At 43.7% G+C, this 19,578-nt stretch overlaps 2 protein-coding genes across 2 annotated transcripts in view; one reads left to right on the top strand and one right to left on the bottom strand.

Moving 5' to 3' along the window:
• Positions 1-12,697, bottom strand: part of LOC109468535 (membrane-associated phosphatidylinositol transfer protein 1-like) — a 22,292-nt gene extending 9,595 nt beyond the window's left edge. Inside the window, exons 1-8 of the mRNA XM_019766777.1 lie at positions 12,575-12,697; positions 11,457-11,615; positions 11,033-11,210; positions 10,760-10,888; positions 10,197-10,298; positions 8,800-9,087; positions 8,494-8,592; positions 7,276-7,410 (exon numbers count right to left, since the gene is read on the bottom strand). Of these exons, the coding sequence (XP_019622336.1) occupies positions 7,276-7,410; positions 8,494-8,592; positions 8,800-9,087; positions 10,197-10,298; positions 10,760-10,888; positions 11,033-11,210; positions 11,457-11,615; positions 12,575-12,652 (1,168 nt within the window). The 5' untranslated portion in view covers positions 12,653-12,697. The remainder of the gene's footprint in view (positions 1-7,275; positions 7,411-8,493; positions 8,593-8,799; positions 9,088-10,196; positions 10,299-10,759; positions 10,889-11,032; positions 11,211-11,456; positions 11,616-12,574) is intronic.
• A 1,733-nt stretch (positions 12,698-14,430) lies between these two features.
• LOC109468823 overlaps positions 14,431-19,578 on the top strand; it is an 11,242-nt gene continuing 6,094 nt past the window's right edge. The window contains exons 1-8 of the mRNA XM_019767163.1: positions 14,431-14,529; positions 15,026-15,141; positions 16,096-16,282; positions 17,215-17,324; positions 17,591-17,743; positions 18,086-18,241; positions 18,536-18,658; positions 19,031-19,139. Coding sequence (XP_019622722.1) covers positions 15,034-15,141; positions 16,096-16,282; positions 17,215-17,324; positions 17,591-17,743; positions 18,086-18,241; positions 18,536-18,658; positions 19,031-19,139 — 946 coding nt within the window. The 5' untranslated portion in view covers positions 14,431-14,529; positions 15,026-15,033. The remainder of the gene's footprint in view (positions 14,530-15,025; positions 15,142-16,095; positions 16,283-17,214; positions 17,325-17,590; positions 17,744-18,085; positions 18,242-18,535; positions 18,659-19,030; positions 19,140-19,578) is intronic.

A 19,578-nucleotide genomic window follows, 5' to 3' on the forward strand; every position in this document is an offset into this window, starting at 1 on the left:
TTGTTTTTTATTCTCGCCCTGTTGCTTCAAACAACTAATTTAATTGGTGTGGCCTTCCGATGCACTAATTTTGTATCAAATCTGGCTTATTCAAAATTAAAGCTCCTAAAGATCTGATGAGACCGTGGAAATGCCTACTACCATCACTACTGTACTCCAGGACGTTTTTCACACTTGGGTGTACATGTACAAATGTATTGTCCAGACTCCAGAGACCTTCAACCCACTTCCTTTCACTGACCCCTCCTCCTGGCTGCCCAACACAAGCACTCTAGGAGTTTGCTAGCCTGGGTTCCAGACCCAATTAGCACACTGGACACAAAGTATTTTGTGTCCAGTGTGCTATGGGTTTGGCACCCAGGCTAGGAGTTTTCATGTTCCTCTGGAGAGATAATCTCTGGTATCCAGGTACTCTCCAAGCAGTAGCCTGGATGCCAGACCCAAAGCACACTGGACACAAAATATCTCAGTGTGCCAGGCTCACTGAGATATTTGTGTCCAGTGTGCTATGGGTCTGGAACCCAGGCTATCCAAGCAGAGGTTGTTGGGGAATGATTGTTACATTTTTATATACATGTATGGCCGTGTTTTTTTTTGTTTTTTGTTTGTCCTGACCCCCACCCCGTTGGTGTCCGCAGACCTTCTCTAGCTAATGGATACTTTAATACTGCCTGGCCAATTTGATACTGTCCTTTTGCCACAAGAGGGATCTGCTTGGAGAATAGGATCCAGGTGGTTCCCATGATGGAGGGGGGAGTATACGTGGGGCAGGGATCTGGCATCCAGGCTGGGGGCACCATTTCCTTGTCTTGTATCCCAGCCTGTTGTATCCAGTGTCTGATTTCTCCAAGCAGATGTTAAGCTAGAAAATTGTGATGTTTTCTAGATGCCTTGTATCCATTGTTTGTATGTTCCAAGCAGATGTTGGCCTCTGTCTACCTCTGTCACAAAAAAGGCTTGAAGTCCAACCTTAATCTGTTGTTCAGATCCCTGATACCTTCTGGTCATTTTGTAGGAATGAAACAACAACTTGAAAAAGAAGATGCAATTCAGCTTTCCTTTGACTGAGTTTGAGGTGATCAGAATTCATGTCAAACTCCTGTAGTTGTTGTAACATGCAGTTATTCTCAGCTGTGGATGTAAAATGTAATTATGCTGTAGTTTATTTCATCATAATCTGTGAAAAGTAGATTGAGACAGTGATTGATAAACGTGTACATTTTGACATTGTCACAAAGTGATAGATCAGTGGGTTTTTATCAGGTTTTTATCTGTTCCTCCTGGAGCTGCCTCCTGTTTCTTACACAAGCTAGCTCGAATTTAGGTTTCCTCCTCATAAGAAACTGAGAAGCTGGTTCAGATAACCTAAACAAAGGCAGGCTATCCTTTGGTCCCAGTGGGAACTGCCCAGGCATTCCTGCACAGTCGGCCCTTGGCTAGCTGGGGTCACAGGAAGGCTGAGGGGGCAAGGTGCTGTATCATATGTCACTCCTGTTCCTGTTCCACCAGGAACTTAGAAAACTAGAGTAAATCTAGTATCCTTTAGCCTGACTTTATAAGAGCAAAGACAAATTCAGTTCAAGGTTGCAGAGATACATTGTAGATAGGGGATGGTCACTCTCAAATCAAATGTTTTTATCGAAACTCCTTGGACAGAGCAAGCTAGAAAGGCCCATAGTTTTGACGACTATACCAAAGTCAACTCAAAAGAGGGGGTAGGAGTAAAGTAAATATACATTGTTGTCACATCAAAACAAGTTTAAACACATTTTCCAAATTCCTCAGTCTCCACTTTTTTTTAATCTTAAGTCTGAAAATCTCATTGCCACACATGAAAAGATACAGTTTGTACTTTTTTATACGGGGAGTTTAGACCCTTATACCCCGTGAGCTACATGAGGGCCTGCATGCCCTTTTTCGTTAACCGTTATGAGCCATTTTAATTTACCGTTAATCGTTACCGGCCTGCTCTAATTCAACGTTAAGCGTTATCAGTATATTCATCGTGAAGCGTTATTGGTCGTTTGAATTCAACGTAAAACGTTATTTGTCATCCTAAATTCAGCGTTAAGCGTTAATGAATAATTCTTCGTTACGCCTAATTTTGCCTTTCAAAGTGCAGGAAAATGCGTCATTGAAGGTTCAAAAATACAAAATTTCCCGGGGGAGAATCTCCCCCGGACCCCCCTTCATTGCTCGCGCCTTTGGCGCTCGACTCGCGCTTCTGCGCTCGGTCCCCTTCGACTCTAGCCAGCACCAGTTTCCCCCGTCAATTACCGGAAGTTTGCGGAGCGTTACAGATTTTTTTAAACAAATCAGTCAACCTTGACAGGCAAAATTAACAAAAAATCTTGAGTAAAGGACCGACAAACACTATCAACACCATGATTTGCCTCTCAAACTGCGGGAAATTGCATTTTTGAAGGCTTAAAAATCCTAAATTTCCCGGGGAGCACCCCTCGGACCCCCTTAGATTGCGAGCGCCTTCGGCGCTCCACTCTCAAAATCCATCGGTAAAACTGGGCGCACGGAAAAAAGTCAAGCTGAGTAGAGCCTTGGCCGACGTCGACTCGGACTCCCCTTTATTTGTGTACACATTAGGAGACCAGGGCAGGTGGGAAACACAGGGAACACAATGTACCTTTAATTCGTGCTTCATTACATGTATACGTAATTTTGTCAGTGATCACCTTTTCTCACAAAGCGAGATACCAAATCCAGTGCAGCTCGAAAAAAAGCCTGTCAATTTACCGTTAAGCGTTGCCGACCGTCCTGAATTTACCGTTAAGCGTTATCGGCCCTGCTGAATTTACCGTTAACCGTTGCCAGGACCCCCCCATGCAGACCCTCCTACATGTACCGTTCAGTCTACCAGGACACAGATGGTAACTTGCAAGTCAGCCTTGCCACTGTAGCTTGCCAGTGGACAGGCCCTTCTCTCCCTAGTTGGCATGATAAGACTGTGAGCTTTTTTTCAAGCAGATGTAGGGTCTGGTTCAGTGTTTTACATGTCTTTGCAACATTTGTACATGTCTTTGGTGGACCATTAATAGTACTAGAGTTGCCTCATACACCTATATGTACCTGTGTGCTATTTCAGTCCATAAATGTGTAGGTTGTGGAATTTATATAGTTTTCTTTTTTTGTATTTGTAAGTGAAAATCATTCAAATTGTAGGATGGGATTGAGTGGATTTTCTTGTAAGGCCACACCAATTCGATTTGTTGGTTCTCCGATTTTTTCAGAAAAAAATGAAGTGACAAGGCGGAAAAAAGGTAAAAATAAAAACTGTGGTCTAGGAATCCTATTATAGCCCCAAATGTATGAAGTCAACACAAAGGCGGGGTTGAAATTTAAACAATGAATTTTGAACTTAAAATCAAAAACAACTAGGAAGAAAAGAACTTTTCTCAATCTTTTTTTTTGCAAATCAGAAAAAAATTAAGAGAAAAATCCGAGAACCAACAAATTGGTGTGGCCTAAGTTAACATGCACAAGTCATTTTGGTTCAGTCAAGACTACATTCATTTCATTGTCTCTCCTCCTTGGTCCTTGAGTCAGTAACCCGGCATGATTCGGCCCCCTTCGGTGAGGGGCGTCTATGGTAAAATTTCCATGTTGGCCCTTCCTAGCCTGGATGCCAGACCCAAAGCACCCTGGACACAAAATATCTCAGTGTGCACACTGAGATATACATCAAAAAAGTATGTTTTGTAGTGCAAGCATGGGTTTTGAAAATAAATGCTGGCTCAGAGATCCAGCCAGCCAAGAGAAAATCATATCACAGCCAAGGCTCTTGCAGATATGATAGGTACATGTATGCATACCAGACTAACACTAAATGAACTCCATGATATGACATGAATTGAAAGGTTTGGAAGGAAGGGTCGGTGAAAATGCAACCTCCACACCTGACCAATGTTTTGGCATACACCTATTGCTACCCAAGAAATGATGATAAAAGCATGTCACAGCACCTTCTGAAGTTTCTTTCAAAGGGAATAATACACAGTTTCTGGAAATAGTTCATGATAGCTGTGTACTTAGCACAAAATGTGAGATATGTAAGAGTTACCCTCATAGGCGGGCAAGGTTTCCCACTGAGTGGATTTTTTGGCTAGATTTTTAGAGTAGAAATCCCCTACCAAAGCCACAACTTTTTTAGCCCATGAGTCACTTCCCCAAAGCTTTTCCACGTCTTATAATATGAAATGAAATAGCTATTCATTTTTTTCAGTGTATACATGTAGTTGTTCTTCTTTACCCTAACCCAGAGAACTGACCCAGCAGGCTCTGGTGGCCACAAGGTTAATTCATCTTGCCATGCCTGTCAAGACTGCACAAAAATGAGCAGACATGTGTCTGGGGCGATTCCTCTGGGCAATTAGAAATCAGAGTGGGATTGGTCAGTTATCACATGACATGAGTCTAGTCCCAGAAGGAGGATTACAAGATCGGTGAGGATTGGTCAGGACAGGTCACATGCCTACATCCCCTACACTTTTTGGTTGATATCCCCACAGTTTAGGCTGACAGCCTATTATTATTAAACAGTTTTCCCCTCAGTTGCATAAAATAGCCCCACACTATGTGGATATTACCACAGTAAATTAACAGCTCTTATTGGCTGAGGGGACGTGGCCTTGGGCTAAGGGAAAGTTTGCACTACAGTATTAGCATTTATTGTTCAGCAGAATCACGGTGTTGACTTTTGAGTCACTCTACAAATCACAATCTTCATTGACAACCCCCAGGGTGTTCTTCAAAGTTCTGTCAGCCAGGGGATAACTGAGGGCACATGACAGCCTCTGATACAAATCAATCTGTCATGCCTTGTTACAAGTTAATCCCTAAGTACACTGTAAATACTTGCAGCAGATAAAGCAGCATGAAACAGCTTCTGGTGTTAGCAGTAGCAAGACTTGCAGTCCAACTAGTACAGTGGAGGTACATTTTGTGAGGGAAAGAAAGCTTAAGCACAACTTACATGTATAATAATAAGGGAATTATAGAGAATGATGCAAAGTCTTTAAAAGCCTTAGGTGATACATCATACAAATGTAGTAGAAGAAATAGGGGGGAAATTTATCAGGTCTTTAACTGTGTAAAGCCTACTAAAGGAAGAACAAAATGAACTACTATGTAGTACGACTATAAATTAATTTTTTATATTTCAGTCCATACCATGGTATGGATGAAATATATTGTGTTCTCTGATGTTTCTTCTTCTTCTTCTTCTCCTCCTGCCAAACAGTCAAAGGGATTCAACTCCGCCATCATTCAGCCAGATGACTTGAAATTTGGCATGGAGGTAGAGTGGGCCAATACCCCCAGGCGTTTTTTTCATTTTTTTGATACATGCCTTTGAAAAATTTTTATGAAGGTTTTTTGGGGCATTTTTCGCCAAAAAATGGATTTTTGGATCCTGAGCCCTGGTATTACAACCAAATGATCTGAAATTCGGTATAGGGGTACCTTGAACATGTGTATACAGAATAGCAGTCACATATTTGGCATACACCACTTCCAAATGACTCATTTGGGGGACTTTAATGGCTATTTTCAGCAAAAAAAGGGCCAAAAGTGCTGTACCCGTTCCATGTTCTATCTAAAGAATGGCCGGTTCCATCCATGGAACACGTGTTCCATCCATGGAACATGTGTTCCATTGCGGGTTACCTGAGGTCACATTGCACCTAAGTGGTGCGTAATGACCCACAAATTCAATTTTATGTGCCTAAGACCTTCAAAATGTATCAAATCTCATCATTGTTAGTTTTTGCATACCTGCAATAAGATTAGTAAAGCTTTCGAGATTCAAAGTACTTGTTGTTGCATCTTTGTTCTCATATAGCTACTATTTAATTCATTTATTTGAGAACCTTTGCCAGTTTTGCACTGGGGTAAGTTTGGAATAGTCCACTTTTGCGCGGGAGGGAGATGGACTGAAATATGCTGTATTTGCTCCCAAGCAAATGTCGGCCTTTCTAGTTCATTATCAGTAGCTTTCATGTAAAGTATAGTTTTTGAACACTAACACACACAGCTCTTCGCTGAAGGAATTTATGTGTGTAATGACATACATGATGTAGACAACTATTGTTCCTACTGGGTTTCTAACTGCACAAGACTGGGTTCAAGACTGCCATACAAGTTGGAAATTGGAATAAAGTCAAAGTTATGATTGAAGACTTTGCTTTCAACTGTGTTATGATTTATGGCAATTACAGCTTTACAAAAGGAACTGTGGTACTGTCATAGTCTTCATGACGGATGGAACTCACATGTAAGAGACAACCATAAAAATCTCTTGCCTGTTTGTGGGTTGTACAACTCCTGCAGGTCACTTTATGCTTGTGTCAATGAGAAAAGTTTTCAGGACCGAGAAAATGCAGTCGCTATAATATATATGGTTAGGTGGTCGGCTTGAAGAGGTGAAAAATTATTCACATTACATAATGGAAAATTCTCATGTTTAATTGACACATAATTGTAATGTTTATGGATAATTATTATATAATCATTTAGAATTGGACTAGTCCCTATGGACTAGTTAAACAAAATCTGCATACACATGTATTTGTCACTCTCTGTCATGTCCTCAATAAAACTTATTCGGGTCATTTTGGACTTATTTGCTGAGTCCAGAGTTAAATTGTTTTCCGAAATCAAATTGCTGCTTGAATGTTATAATTATGGCTACTCCCACTTTCTGGATGATAATGTCTATGATCTTGTGACAGCCATTGGTCTACACTCAAATGGGGGTAAATACAGGCTTGGTTAATATGTGTATCAAGTTTGTTTGTTGTTTTCATTAAATGAAATAATAAAATAATGATGTCACACACAATCATTACTAATCATCATTAAAAATGAGTCACAGGCACCATCATTACTCTGACATCCACTAGTATGGTACATTTTTACTTCTAGATGCATTTATACAATTTCACTGATATGCATTCAATGAATGCAGAATACATTCATTGAATGTGGAATATATTCTGCATTTATTGAATGCACATTCAGTAAATGCAGAATACATTCATTGAATGTGAAATACATTCATTGAATGTGAGATACATTCATTGAATGTGAGATGCATTCATTGAATGTGAAGTGCATTTATTGAATGGTAGAATTTCTGTTTTTAGTTGAGAACATGTTTTTGTTAAGATTTATTTAGGTTTAGAGTGAAATTAAAGCATTTTGATATTATTCTCCTCAAAATCAGCGAAACCTTCAGTGACCTTCAGAATTGCAGACACTGACCTTTCTCCTGTTGTTTCCCAGGTGTCTCGGGTGTCATGGCAACCGTGTCCATAGCAACCGTATCCATAGCAACTGTGTCCATAGCAACCATCTCCTCGGAGCTCCACTTGGTCAGCAGCGTCTCGTCCAGAGCATCTGCAGAAGGAAGGGAAAATTTGGGTCAGGAACATGAAAACAGTCTGAGAGGAAAGTTTGTATCTAAGACTTGGTACATACAGTTTTCAGGGAGTGAACAGTCAGGTCCAAGTTTTCTTCCATGCCTGTTTTCGTCTTGCTAAATTTCTACCATAATTTGTCCAAGAACCTGATGAGAAACAAGGAAATGAAGTGGCATGGCCTTTAGCAGTGCCTGAAGTTTATGGACAGAAAGAGAACTCATTGGCCACTGGAAGTACAGTCCGCCCATGTTAATTTGTGTTCCATTATTTGTCCACTACAGGGTGGGCTTAACATTGCCCCTAAAGTTACAGGGATGGGTTGACAGATACAGAAAACCCACAAAGAAAATGAAACTAATGAAAGACACTGAACTATTACAACCTTTAGGACACTCAAACATGGACCTTCAGGATTCTATTCTATAGTTCTTGACAAAACTTCACACTCAGACGGTAAGAAACTTAAGAAGTATTTCAAGACAGAGACAAACTTAAGAAGTATTTCAAGACAAGACAAAGACACGAGACACACACACCTGGCGATCCCAAGACTTCAAGTCCTACCAGGACGACGGCAGGACAAAACGGACAAAATCAATGAAAAATTGGAGCAACAGAAATTTTAAACTACACAGAAAAACAATTTTGTCAATATTAAGATTGACATCAACACACAAAACAATGTTACTGCAGTAGAACAGACATGAGGAGGGACAGGCAACACAGAACTGTGCTGGACAGACATTATTACTCATGCTGGGGAAACAAAGTACTGAGGCCAAACCATCTCAGTTTTCTGGTTCTCGGTTCAAATACTGCTGAACTAGAATATCCGCCAGTATTTAGGCAGGCAGGTAGGCAGAATATCCACAGGAAAACTGAGTCTGAAGGAAAAGTCTGTACTTTGGCTCACACAGTTTCACAGAGTTTTCCTCCCTGCACTCTGGTTCCATTCAGATCTCTTGCTAAATTTTACTTAGAAATGTCCGAGAACCAAGAAAGTGACTTGGTGAGGCCACGTCCATCAGGACAGGAGGCCTGTTGGACACGTCAGACTCACCCTGAGCATCGAAGAACTCCTCATCCGAGCTGGAGCAGCTCTCCGAGTCACGCACGATGCTCTGGAATCTCCACTCGTAGAAGTTCCTCGTCTCGCAACCTACAGAGACGACAAGGTGGCAAAAAATAAAGAACCCTCTTACAGATCGCATACAGCAACACTGCATTGTGTAAATTAACAATTATAACACATTAAATTAATTAAACACACACACATGGACACACACACATAGACACAGACACACGCACACAGAGACAAGCCCAAACAAATACTTGAGTCCTCTGGTTCTCCACTATTGCTACTGACCGTTGGTGCTCCTGTTGGTATCTGCGGCCTGCTTAGTCTTGTCCTCAGCAGCCTGCGGCCCGGCCGGGGTCTCCTCTGTAGCAGGGAGTGACGCAGCAGGCGCAGCAGGCTTCGGCGGCACGTGTGCCTCCTGCAGGCTGCTGCTGCTGCCCTGACGCTGCATCTTGTGGGCCAGAGCCAGCTGTGTCTCCTTCTCCAGCCTGCGGATGTCGTTTATCTCCAGCCCTTCCCACTCATCCTGCCAGCACCAGGCCTGCCGGTGGGCCTGCAGCATGGTCTTCCTTAGGGCTGAACCAACATACATGTATATACATGTATCACAACCTAACCAACACACACCAACACACACTCACACACTCCCACTCATCCTGCCAGCACCAGGCTTGCCGATGGGCCTGCAGCATGGTCTTCCTCAGGGCTGTGGGGGAACACAATCAACACGTCAGAACTAACTTGGTCTTATTCAGGGCTGCAAAAACAACATGTCACAACTCTCTAACTCTCTCTCCAACACTCACACACACACACACACACTAACACCTACACACACACACACTCCCACTCGTCCTGCCAGCACCAGGCTTGTCGATGGGCCTGTAGCATGGTCTTCCTCAAGGGCTGCAGGGGAACACAAACAACATACATCAACACACACACACACACACACTCTCACTCCCACTCATCCTGCCAGCACCAGGCCTGCCGATGGGCCTGCAGCATGGTCTTCCTCAGGGCTGTGGGGGAACACAATCAACACGTCAGAACTAACTCTCTAACCAACACACACACACTCCCACTCATCCTGCCAGCACCAGGCCTGGCGGTGGGCCTGCAGCATGGTCTTCCTCAGGGCTGAACCAACATACATGTACATGTATCACAACCTAACCAACACACACACACTCATCCTGCCAGCACCAGGCCTGCCGGTGGGCCTGGAGCATGGTCTTATTCAGGGCTGCAGAATCAACATATAAGAACTCTCTAATTCTCTCTCCAACACACACACTCACACTCACACTCACACACACACACACACACGCACACACACACGCACACATACACACACACACACATACACACACACACACACACACACTCACACACACTCACACACACTCACACACACTCACTCACTCCCACTCATCCTGCCAGCACCAGGCTTGCCGATGGGCCTGCAGCATGGTCTTCCTGAGGGCTGCGGATACATCATGAACTCATTAACTCGTTTGTCTAGAGATGACAACAATGAACTACAATCTAACCACTACTGGGTATGTCCATCCATACTACAAAAATGTAGCTTAGCTGTGGCTTCCTGTGGGATTCCATTCATACCACACTCATCATCATTCTCACATCAATGTGGATCTGATGCAGTTGCCATGGCAACTTACCAACATCATGGATGAACTTCTCTATCTTGTTCTGCATCCCCCAGTACCGGAACTCCACTTTGCAGAGCTTGTAGGAGCACATGATGTCCTGATTCGGGGAGTCTGTGAAGCAGTGGAAAACAGGAGCTCATATAATTACTATCACATGGCAGATTTTGATTGTGATCTTTGCACACAATAACAACAAAACAGCACTAATGCTACGTACTACACATCAACCAACCTTCATATCATCAGTGATCCTTTGTTCTCATTGATTTTGATGTCAAAATTGATCAATTATAGGCCAAGATAAAAACAAACCTGACTGAGAGTAAAACAGCAATCTGATGAATTGATTTTTTTTTATTCACATTAAATTTTATTTTTCGAGGATTGGGAAAAAAGTTATAAAACTTATAAAAGGAAACAATAAAACAAAGTAATAATAATAATAATATGATTAGATTTACTTCCAGAAACTGTGTGTATGAAGGTACAGACTTTTACCCCAGACTGTGTTTTCATCTCAATTTCAAGTCCAGCATTATTTTTTTTAAAATTCCAGAACAAATGTTCCTGACCTTGGCACTTCTGTTTCCAGTCCGGTCCCAGCGGTCCGCGGCCGGTTTTGGCAGACTTGTACAGAGCCGGGTCCTCCTCTAACTTATAATCATGGGCAGGCAGGTCGTCTTTCACTACATCTATCACATCTGCAAACAAACAAACAAACAAATAATCAACAGTCATACAGATATGTAGGGTAAACAGCGTCATGACAGACAGACAAACATTACTTTTATTATGTTTTAAACATAAGTCCACACATAACAGAAGGAAAAAGAGTAACCACGTACCGACTATCCTGTTCCTTTTCTCAGCTCCGCTCAGGTTGAAGACGTTGTCCTGCTTGCCGCCGTCTGCACAGTACTTGGTCTCTATCTCCAGGAAGAACTTCTCGATGAAGGGGCAGGTGTAGCGGGTCCGGGTGTACGGGTAGGCGTTCCACGCTTCCTCCTCTACCCTCAGGGCAGCCTGAATACAAGATACAGGATGGCTTTATTGGTATTCACAGTATGTAACACGCAATTAAAACCAAATTTACAATAATTACAATATCATTACAGTTACAATGGTACAATGTATTATATTGTTACTTTTAACAATAGGCGCATTTTGTAGTAAAGGTAGATATTATAAGAAAATTTTTATACAATCCAGTTGAAATTACATGTAAAACACAGTTTACTGTTACAAACGATGTATTGGTAATGAACATGCCTTGGGCAGAATGGATCTGAACCAGCTGGGAATGTGGGTCCCGATGTGGTAAACTTTCCGTGTGTACTGCCCGCTGCCCCCGGGGCCATCTCGGTACGGCTCGTTCACTAGGATCTCCACACCATTCCCTTCTCCCTGGCTCTCTTCTCTTGACTTTTTCTGTGGAAACAAGCAGGAACATGTGAGCTTTACGATGTGGTAAACTTTCCGTGTGTACTGCCCACTGCCACCGGGGCCATCTCTGTAAGGCTCATTCACCAGGATCTCCACACCGTTCCCTTCTCCCTGGCTCTCTTCACGGGACTTTTTCTGTGGGAAACAAGCATAAACTTCAGGTTTTATTTCAACAACAGGAAGGAATAATAATCTCGGCTTGTTCACAAGGATCTCCACTCCATTCCCTTCTCCCTGGCTCTCTTCACAGGACTTTTTCTGTGGGAAACAAGCATAAACTTCAGGTTCTACATGTACATGTATGTCAACTCTACACAGTTCCCTTCTCCCTGGCTCTCTTCTCTCGACTTTTTCTGCAGGGAAACAATCACAAAATTACAAAGGCTGAGGGAAACAGGAAGGTTTTAACGAGAAATAATAGTCTTCGCTTGTTTGCTAGGACCTCCACTCCATTCCCTTCTCCCTGGCTCTCTTCTCTGGATTTTTTCTGTGGGAAACAAGCAGGAACTTGTCAAGAGCTTATTTATCTAAGCTTTCTTACATACCTCTGCAAAAGGCTAAGGGAAACAGGACTGTTCCTTTTTTCATCCCTGACCAAATTAAAATGACAGAAAGGACATAACGAGAGAAATACTAATCATGTACAGTTATGTGATATAATTCCTGTATCATATAATGTTAGGTATCTGAATCATGTACATGTATGTAGACAAGTTATATAATTACTATGTGATCCTGTATCATACACATTTTGCACTGTAATTTACCTGTATTATATATTATACTGTAATATGTTATATTGTTTCGTACCTGTATCATACTATACGTGCCTGTATCATACATGTATATCATACTGTAACAGTTATATTATATTATTACGTACCTGTATCGTACTATATGTACCTGTATCATATACAATACTGTTATGATATACTGTTACGTACCTGTATCATGTACAGTTGAGCAATGCGATACTCCTCCACACTGAGAGGCAGCGGAATCCGGTATTCCTTGATCAACATTCCTGAGTTTGTGTTGCAGCGTTCCTGACAGACAACAGAACAAACAACGCCTGGAAAACAAAACAAGCACATAAACAACAGCTGATTACTAGAGTGTCATAATCCCCAGCAGATCTTTTGGTTTCTACAAGACAGTGTCAAAAATTGTCAGGGCAGAATTTAACGTTAATATGCCACCAAAGACTTTTTAAAAAACTGATCATACTTGGTCCTGTATCAAATTTAAGAAAGCCTTATAACGTTATATATAAGATAAAAACGCCCAAACCACATAAAAAATAAGCTGGTGTGTCACACAGAAAGGCATTTTTACATCTAAAACTCTACAGACACAGCCAAATGTCAGAGCCAAGAAAATGAGTTGGCAGTTAGCCTAATGGATGGATGTTTGCCACATACTGGGGGAGAACTTGCCATTTCCTAATCCTATCATATCAATTAACGCTACAGACATCGATTTGCCAAACACTCTCCTATTGTTGGGGTCATTTCCACACAGATGTCAGGAAGGAAAAACAGTATGCAGGGCTCAAAATTCATATTTGGGTGCACCATATAAAATAAAACATCATTAGAGATCTTACTTCTCCTCTTGTGATGAGCTTGAATCCAAAAAGGGAGCTAACTTCAAGTTCTACTAGATTTTATTATTTTTCTGACACTTAGATGCCAAGAATATCCTGTGTAATATTAAACATTTGATATGTAAAAAAATAGCTACAAAAATGTTTGGGTGCACCAGTGCAGCCACAGAGAAAAATTGGGTGCACAGTACCAATTTTGGGTGCAATAAGGTGCACATGCACCCAGTATTTCCAGCCCTGCCTCCCAACATCTGCTTGGAGATTAGGGTTAGCCAACAGGTGTTAGTATTTAGGATGTATAATAAAAAAAAAAACACTGCCAGGCAGATCCAAGACTCGTACCGGTGTGTTCACACCTGAAGACGTTACGATTATCCAGGTTAAGGTTCCTCCGTGCCCCACAGTAGTTCTTAAACCATGCTTAACGTTACAGCATTAAGCACAACAGGTGGTGGAATATTTATGCCTGACACAACCCCAGCATGTTAATGAACGGACCCGTACATTACACCCCCCCCCCCACAGCGCCGCCCCTCCCCCTAACCCTAACATACAGGGGAAACGCCCCCGTCTGTACCAGCTAAAGCTTCCGTCCCTGCCTGTGTTTCCCTCACGCCCCTCCGGTTCCCCTGATCTCACATCTGCCTGCTGTAAAACCTCCGCAGACCGCAGATTGAAACGGAGCTGATTTATAATACGGGGTTATTCCGGGGCCGGGAGATGTGTGATAGCGGGCCGCTGGTCAGACTTACCGCCGGACGGAGCGGGTTGTGAGAGGCGGGAAGTTCCCCCGGCAGGAATCCGGCACAGAAACCGCGGGTGGAGCCGACAGACCGGTCTTGTCGCCTCCAGAATCTTAGCAATGACCCCGCAAATCCATCACAGCCGCCATGTTGACAGGGGAAGGAGCTATCGGCGCGCCATGCGGAGTTCATCGGTACTGCAGCCAGGCGGCTCCAGGCGGCCTTGAAGAGATCCTAATCTCCAAGCAGATGTTTGGAAGTGGAAAATTTAGTTTTCAGCCAGACGCGCGTCTCTGACAGCACCTACCTTAAGAACGTCAGGCGTCAGGCTCTCAGAAAACGTCACCGTTCCCCCTAACATCTGCTTGGAGATTTGGTACTAGTACCCCGGCCAGAAAGCTCGAACACTGACAATAGACTTAGGTGTAAATCATTGACAGTAAGGGTAAGGTTCACTGCAGGTGATATCTAATGCCTGGCTCTGATGGCTTACGTTGTTTCTCACGACATTTGGCGAAATAAAACAACAACAGGAGATTGCGAAGGACAGGTGAGTGAAAATAAGGAAGTTAGCTAAACTTGTAACTTCTGCTGATCTTGTCCAATAAGCTAAGCTTGACTTGCCTCCTATGAAGATGCCCTTCTGTATCACTCTCACAAAGTTGTGACTGTTGGTTTGACTTTGTACAGCACAACAGTATGGCCTGGCCATTTTCTTACTGACTGTGCTCTATGCTGTCCTTAGTAGTAGTTATGAAACAATCTGGACCTTTCATAATCAACATCATATATTACTGATTTGACCATGACACCTGTTTCAGAAGCAGAGATGCTAATTTAATAGACTACACAAGTTTACTCTATTCGTTTATTAAATATCTTGAAGCTTTTAGTTGAGTTGGAAGCAGTCAGTCTTAAGTCAGATAAATCTGTATCTGTATACTAGCTCAGGGTATAACTGCCCTTCGGTGCAACACACCAGCTTCGCAGGCACACAGTACAGCCACTGCTGGCTTACCTACCTAACCCTGGGTTATCTGTTATAGTTGACAGAATGGGGAGACTCTCAGGCTGGATCCTGGCTGCCGTGCTGCTTACGGCGGTGACCGGGGAGAGAGACCCGAGTGTCTGCATGGAGAGGCCGCCCAACGCTGGGCCGCAGGTGAAATATCTCATTCACTCACTCACACAAATAACTCACTCACTCACTCACTCACTCACTCACTCACTCACTCACTCACTCACTCACTCACACACACACTCACTCACTCACTCACTCACTCACTCACTCACACTCACTCACTCACTCATGTGTCTGCATGGAGAGGCCACCCAACGCTGGGCCACAGGTGAAATCTCTTATTCACTCACTCACTCACTCACTCACTCACTCTACACACACACACTCACTCTCACTCTCACTCACTCTACACACACACACTCACTCTCACTCACACTCACTCACTCACTACACACACACACTCACTCTCACTCACACACACACACACACACACTCACTCACACTCACTCACTCACTCACACTCACTCACTAACTCACTCCCTCATACACTCACTCACACACACACACACACACACACACACACACTCACTCACTCAATTTTAAATTATAAATTTGAAGCACACTCAACAGTATGACAATCAGCAGATGGTATAAAACATTGATTTTTAATAGTCTAAGATGCAATTATACTAATGTCTCTCGTACATATTTTTCAATATATTACATAATATTTACATTGACAGCCACAGTGTTTACTAAAGCCCCAGTTTTACCCTGTACAGATCCCTGTGCTGCCAGATGTGTTCCAGGCGTATGTAGAGTGTAACCTGCTGGATAAAGGCTACACAGTGGCAGTCATTAAGTACTAAAGGCTACACAGTGGCAGTCATTAAGTACTAAAGGCTACACAGTGGCGGTTATTGTGTACTAAAGCCCCAGTTTTACCCTGTACAGATCCCCTTGCTGCCAGATGTGTTCCAGGCGTATGTAGAGTGTAACTTGCTGGATAAAGGCTACACAGTGGCAGTCATTAAGTACTAAAGGCTACACAGTGGCGGTTATTGTGTACTAAAGCCCCAGTTTTCCCCTGTACAGATCCCTGTGCTGCCAGATGTGTTCCAGGCGTATGTGGAGTGTAACCTGCTGGATAAAGGCTACTCAGTGGCAGTTATGGAGTACTATGACGGCCCGCGGAACCGAGGGTCGATCCGGTCCGAGGCCCACGGGTCGACTCGCATGGTCGTGTACGACTTTCCTCAGGACGAAGCCTTTGTCATAACTGGTAAGTGTATATAATACATGTACATGTATAGGTAAGCATATGCATTCTACAGATGTCTCAACTTTCCTGTGTCCTTAGTTAACTGTGGCCAGGACTGCCATGCAAAGGCTGATTAGCTACACTTAAGAGTCTGCACACAGCCAGAACACCAGATCTAGTCAGTGCTACCATCATCTCTCCATATGGAAGGACCCTGCCAACTAACTCTGAGTAACTAATAATTCTAAAGATCTGAAGGCTTTTGGTAATAACTGGCAACATACATGTACATGTAGAGTCTTTCATTTGACTTCATTAGTCCTTGGCATGTCTCAGACCACTGCTCTATAGAACTGTAACTGTTTTCCAGGACCCACCTGTCAGACTCAGAAGGCATTGGTTCAGGTTCTACAATTACAGGATTGTGTACAAATGTAGTTGTAACAGAATTGTGCAGTAACAGGGTTGTGTATATATAGTAACAGGATTGTGTATTAACAGGGCTGTGTAGTAAGTGTAGTAACAGGGTTGTGTATTAACAGGGCTGTGTAGTAAGTGTAGTAACAGGTTGTGTATTAACAGGGCTGTGTAGTAAGTGTAGTAACAGGATTGTGTAGTAACAGGGCTGTGTAGTAAGTGTAGTAACAGGGTTGTGTATTAACAGGGCTGTGTAGTAAGTGTAGTAACAGGGTTGTGTATTAACAGGGCTGTGTAGTAAGTGTAGTAACAGGGTTGTGTATTAACAAGGCTGTGTAGTAAGTGTAGTAACAGGGTTGTGTATTAACAAGGCTGTGTAGTAAGTGTAGTAACAGGGTTGTGTATTAACAAGGCTGTGTAGTAAGTGTAGTAACAGGTTGTGTATTAACAGGGCTGTGTAGTAAGTGTAGTAACAGGGTTGTGTATTAACAGGGCTGTGTAGTAAGTGTAGTAACAGGATGGGAACTGTTTTCCAGGACCCACGTGTGTGACTCAGAAAGCGTCAGAACTCAGCATGTCTCAGCTCGGCCTGTTTGGGGTAAACAGTGGCAACGGCACCACAGCGCACATCTACAGTGTTAACCAGGTACATGCTTCATACCAGCCACAAATTTAAACCAGTCATAATGCTCCAAATCTGGCCATGATGCTTCACACTGAATTGACAAGTTGACTGAGTGGCTGTTCCAGTAGCCCAAACTTTAAGCGCAGTGTCGACTGCTTGACCCTACACTGAGCAAACAAAGAAGGACCAGTTACTAGTACCTTCTAGTTGTTATATAATGCTCCTTCATGATCAGTGATCTGTGATACTCTGTACAACGATTTTTACCTGTGTGCTTTTGTTGGCAGGTGTTCCACTTTGGGCCGCAGGTGAGCCTGTTTTACGAGGGCACAGCCGAAGTGCGCGGCATCCCGGTCCAGTGGTGGTCCACCTGCCAGTACATGGCTGACCTGGACGTCACCTTCTTCGGACAGTACTACTTCACTCTGCCTGGCTACCAGGTGAGCTTGTTTATTTCTGTGTGTGCCTGTGTGTGTGTGTGTATGATGTGGTACTATTTCACCATTCCTAGCTATGGTCATGTTTGTTTGCCAATACCTGCCCAACCTCGATGTCACGTTCTTCGGACAGTACTATTTCACCCTGCCTGGCTACCAGGTGAGCTTTGTCTATTTGTTTGTGTGTGTGTGTGCGCGCGCCTATGTGTGTGTGTGTGCGCCTATGTGTGTGTGTGCGCGCCTATGTGTGTGTATGATGTGGTACTATATGTACTTCACCATTCCTGACTATGGTCATGCTTGTTTGTTTGTGTGCTGATGTGAGCCACCCTCCCCTCCCCCCAGAGCGCAGCCTACAGCCTTGATGACGCCCGAAACCCGATCCCCGTGCGAATCAACGTGACGGGGAAGACGGGCGGCTTCCCGGCGCGGCACATCAGCCACGTGTACGAGTTCTCACAGTTCCGAGCCAACATCGACGCCGGAGTAGCAGCTTTCGAGGTGAGACACTCGGGACACATCCCGACACTTTTCAAACTCACGGCCATGGTGAAAGCCTGCATGTGACCTTGATTTGACCTTGTTCAGGGGACCTCTCAGTACACTTAACCATGATTTGACCTTGATTTGCCCAGACGCCGCCCCACGTGTATGACCTTGTTTGCCCTTGCCCAGACGCCGCCCCACGTGTATGACCTTGTTTGCCCTTGCCCAGACGCCGCCCCATGTGTATGACCTTGTTTGCCCTTACCCAGACGCCACCCCACATGTATGACCTTGTTTGCCCTTGCCCAGACGCCGCCCCACGTGTACTGTCCCGGGCGTGAGGAGACCGTCCCGCTGCCGCCCGTCCCGCAGGTCTTCTCCTTCCAGTCGGAGGTCGCGGTGGGCAGCAGCCGGCTCATCGGAAACTTCAAGGTGAGGAAACAAGGGTTTTAATCAACACAAACTGTCAGAATAAACAAACATCGCTGACAGCTGTCGAAACCATGATTTGACCAGTGGCAGCTGTTTCAAGCATTTAAAAACACTCGTAAGCTGCCATATCTTGGCACCTACACTTCCTGAATGGCTCTTATTTTGACTGAAAACGTTTTCAGCACCAAAGACAGATCCGTGGAGGTCAGAACTGCTGCAGAACCTTGCAGCCCAACAAATATATAAAATATATGGAAATTCAATACTACACAGTGTATTTTGTATCGCCCTCGGTCCCAGCCCTCCCGCTGGTAGGAATGGATAACAGCCGAATATATAAAATGACAGATATATGGTGTGTTCCCATATTAGGAATGGTTTGACACAGGAAACCAGCTGGTCCGATACGACACCAAACCTCCGTCCAGCCCAGATGCCCCAACCAGCAACCCCGTATCTACAGTGGACGACTTCAACACAGGTGGGAGCAATTGTTATTGATAATCAGCACAGGTGAGATGCATTGATAATTGTTGATAATCATCTGTTGTTGCCAGGCCTGTGGTGGGAGTGGTAGCTTATAATTATTGATAATTATAGATAATTATCCATTGTTGCCAGGCCTGTCGTACATGAGTGATAATCATGGATAATTATCTGTTGTTGCCAGGCCTGTGGTGGGAGTGATAACTGATAATTATTGATAATTATGTATAATTATCTGTTGTTGCCAGGCCTGTTGTACGTGATTGATAATTATTGATAATTATATAGATAATTATCCATTGTTGCCAGGCCTGTCGTACAAGATTGACAAGCGGACGGGAGAATGCACGGTTTCCGCCGTCAGGAATAACAGCGCCGCGGCAGACGACCTTCCCGTCGACCCCTTCCACGTGCGGATGATGACAGCCGAGGAG

Source organism: Branchiostoma belcheri, unplaced genomic scaffold, assembly GCF_001625305.1.
Source record: "Branchiostoma belcheri isolate BF01 breed outbred unplaced genomic scaffold, Haploidv18h27 scaffold2, whole genome shotgun sequence".
NCBI lineage: Eukaryota > Metazoa > Chordata > Leptocardii > Amphioxiformes > Branchiostomatidae > Branchiostoma > Branchiostoma belcheri.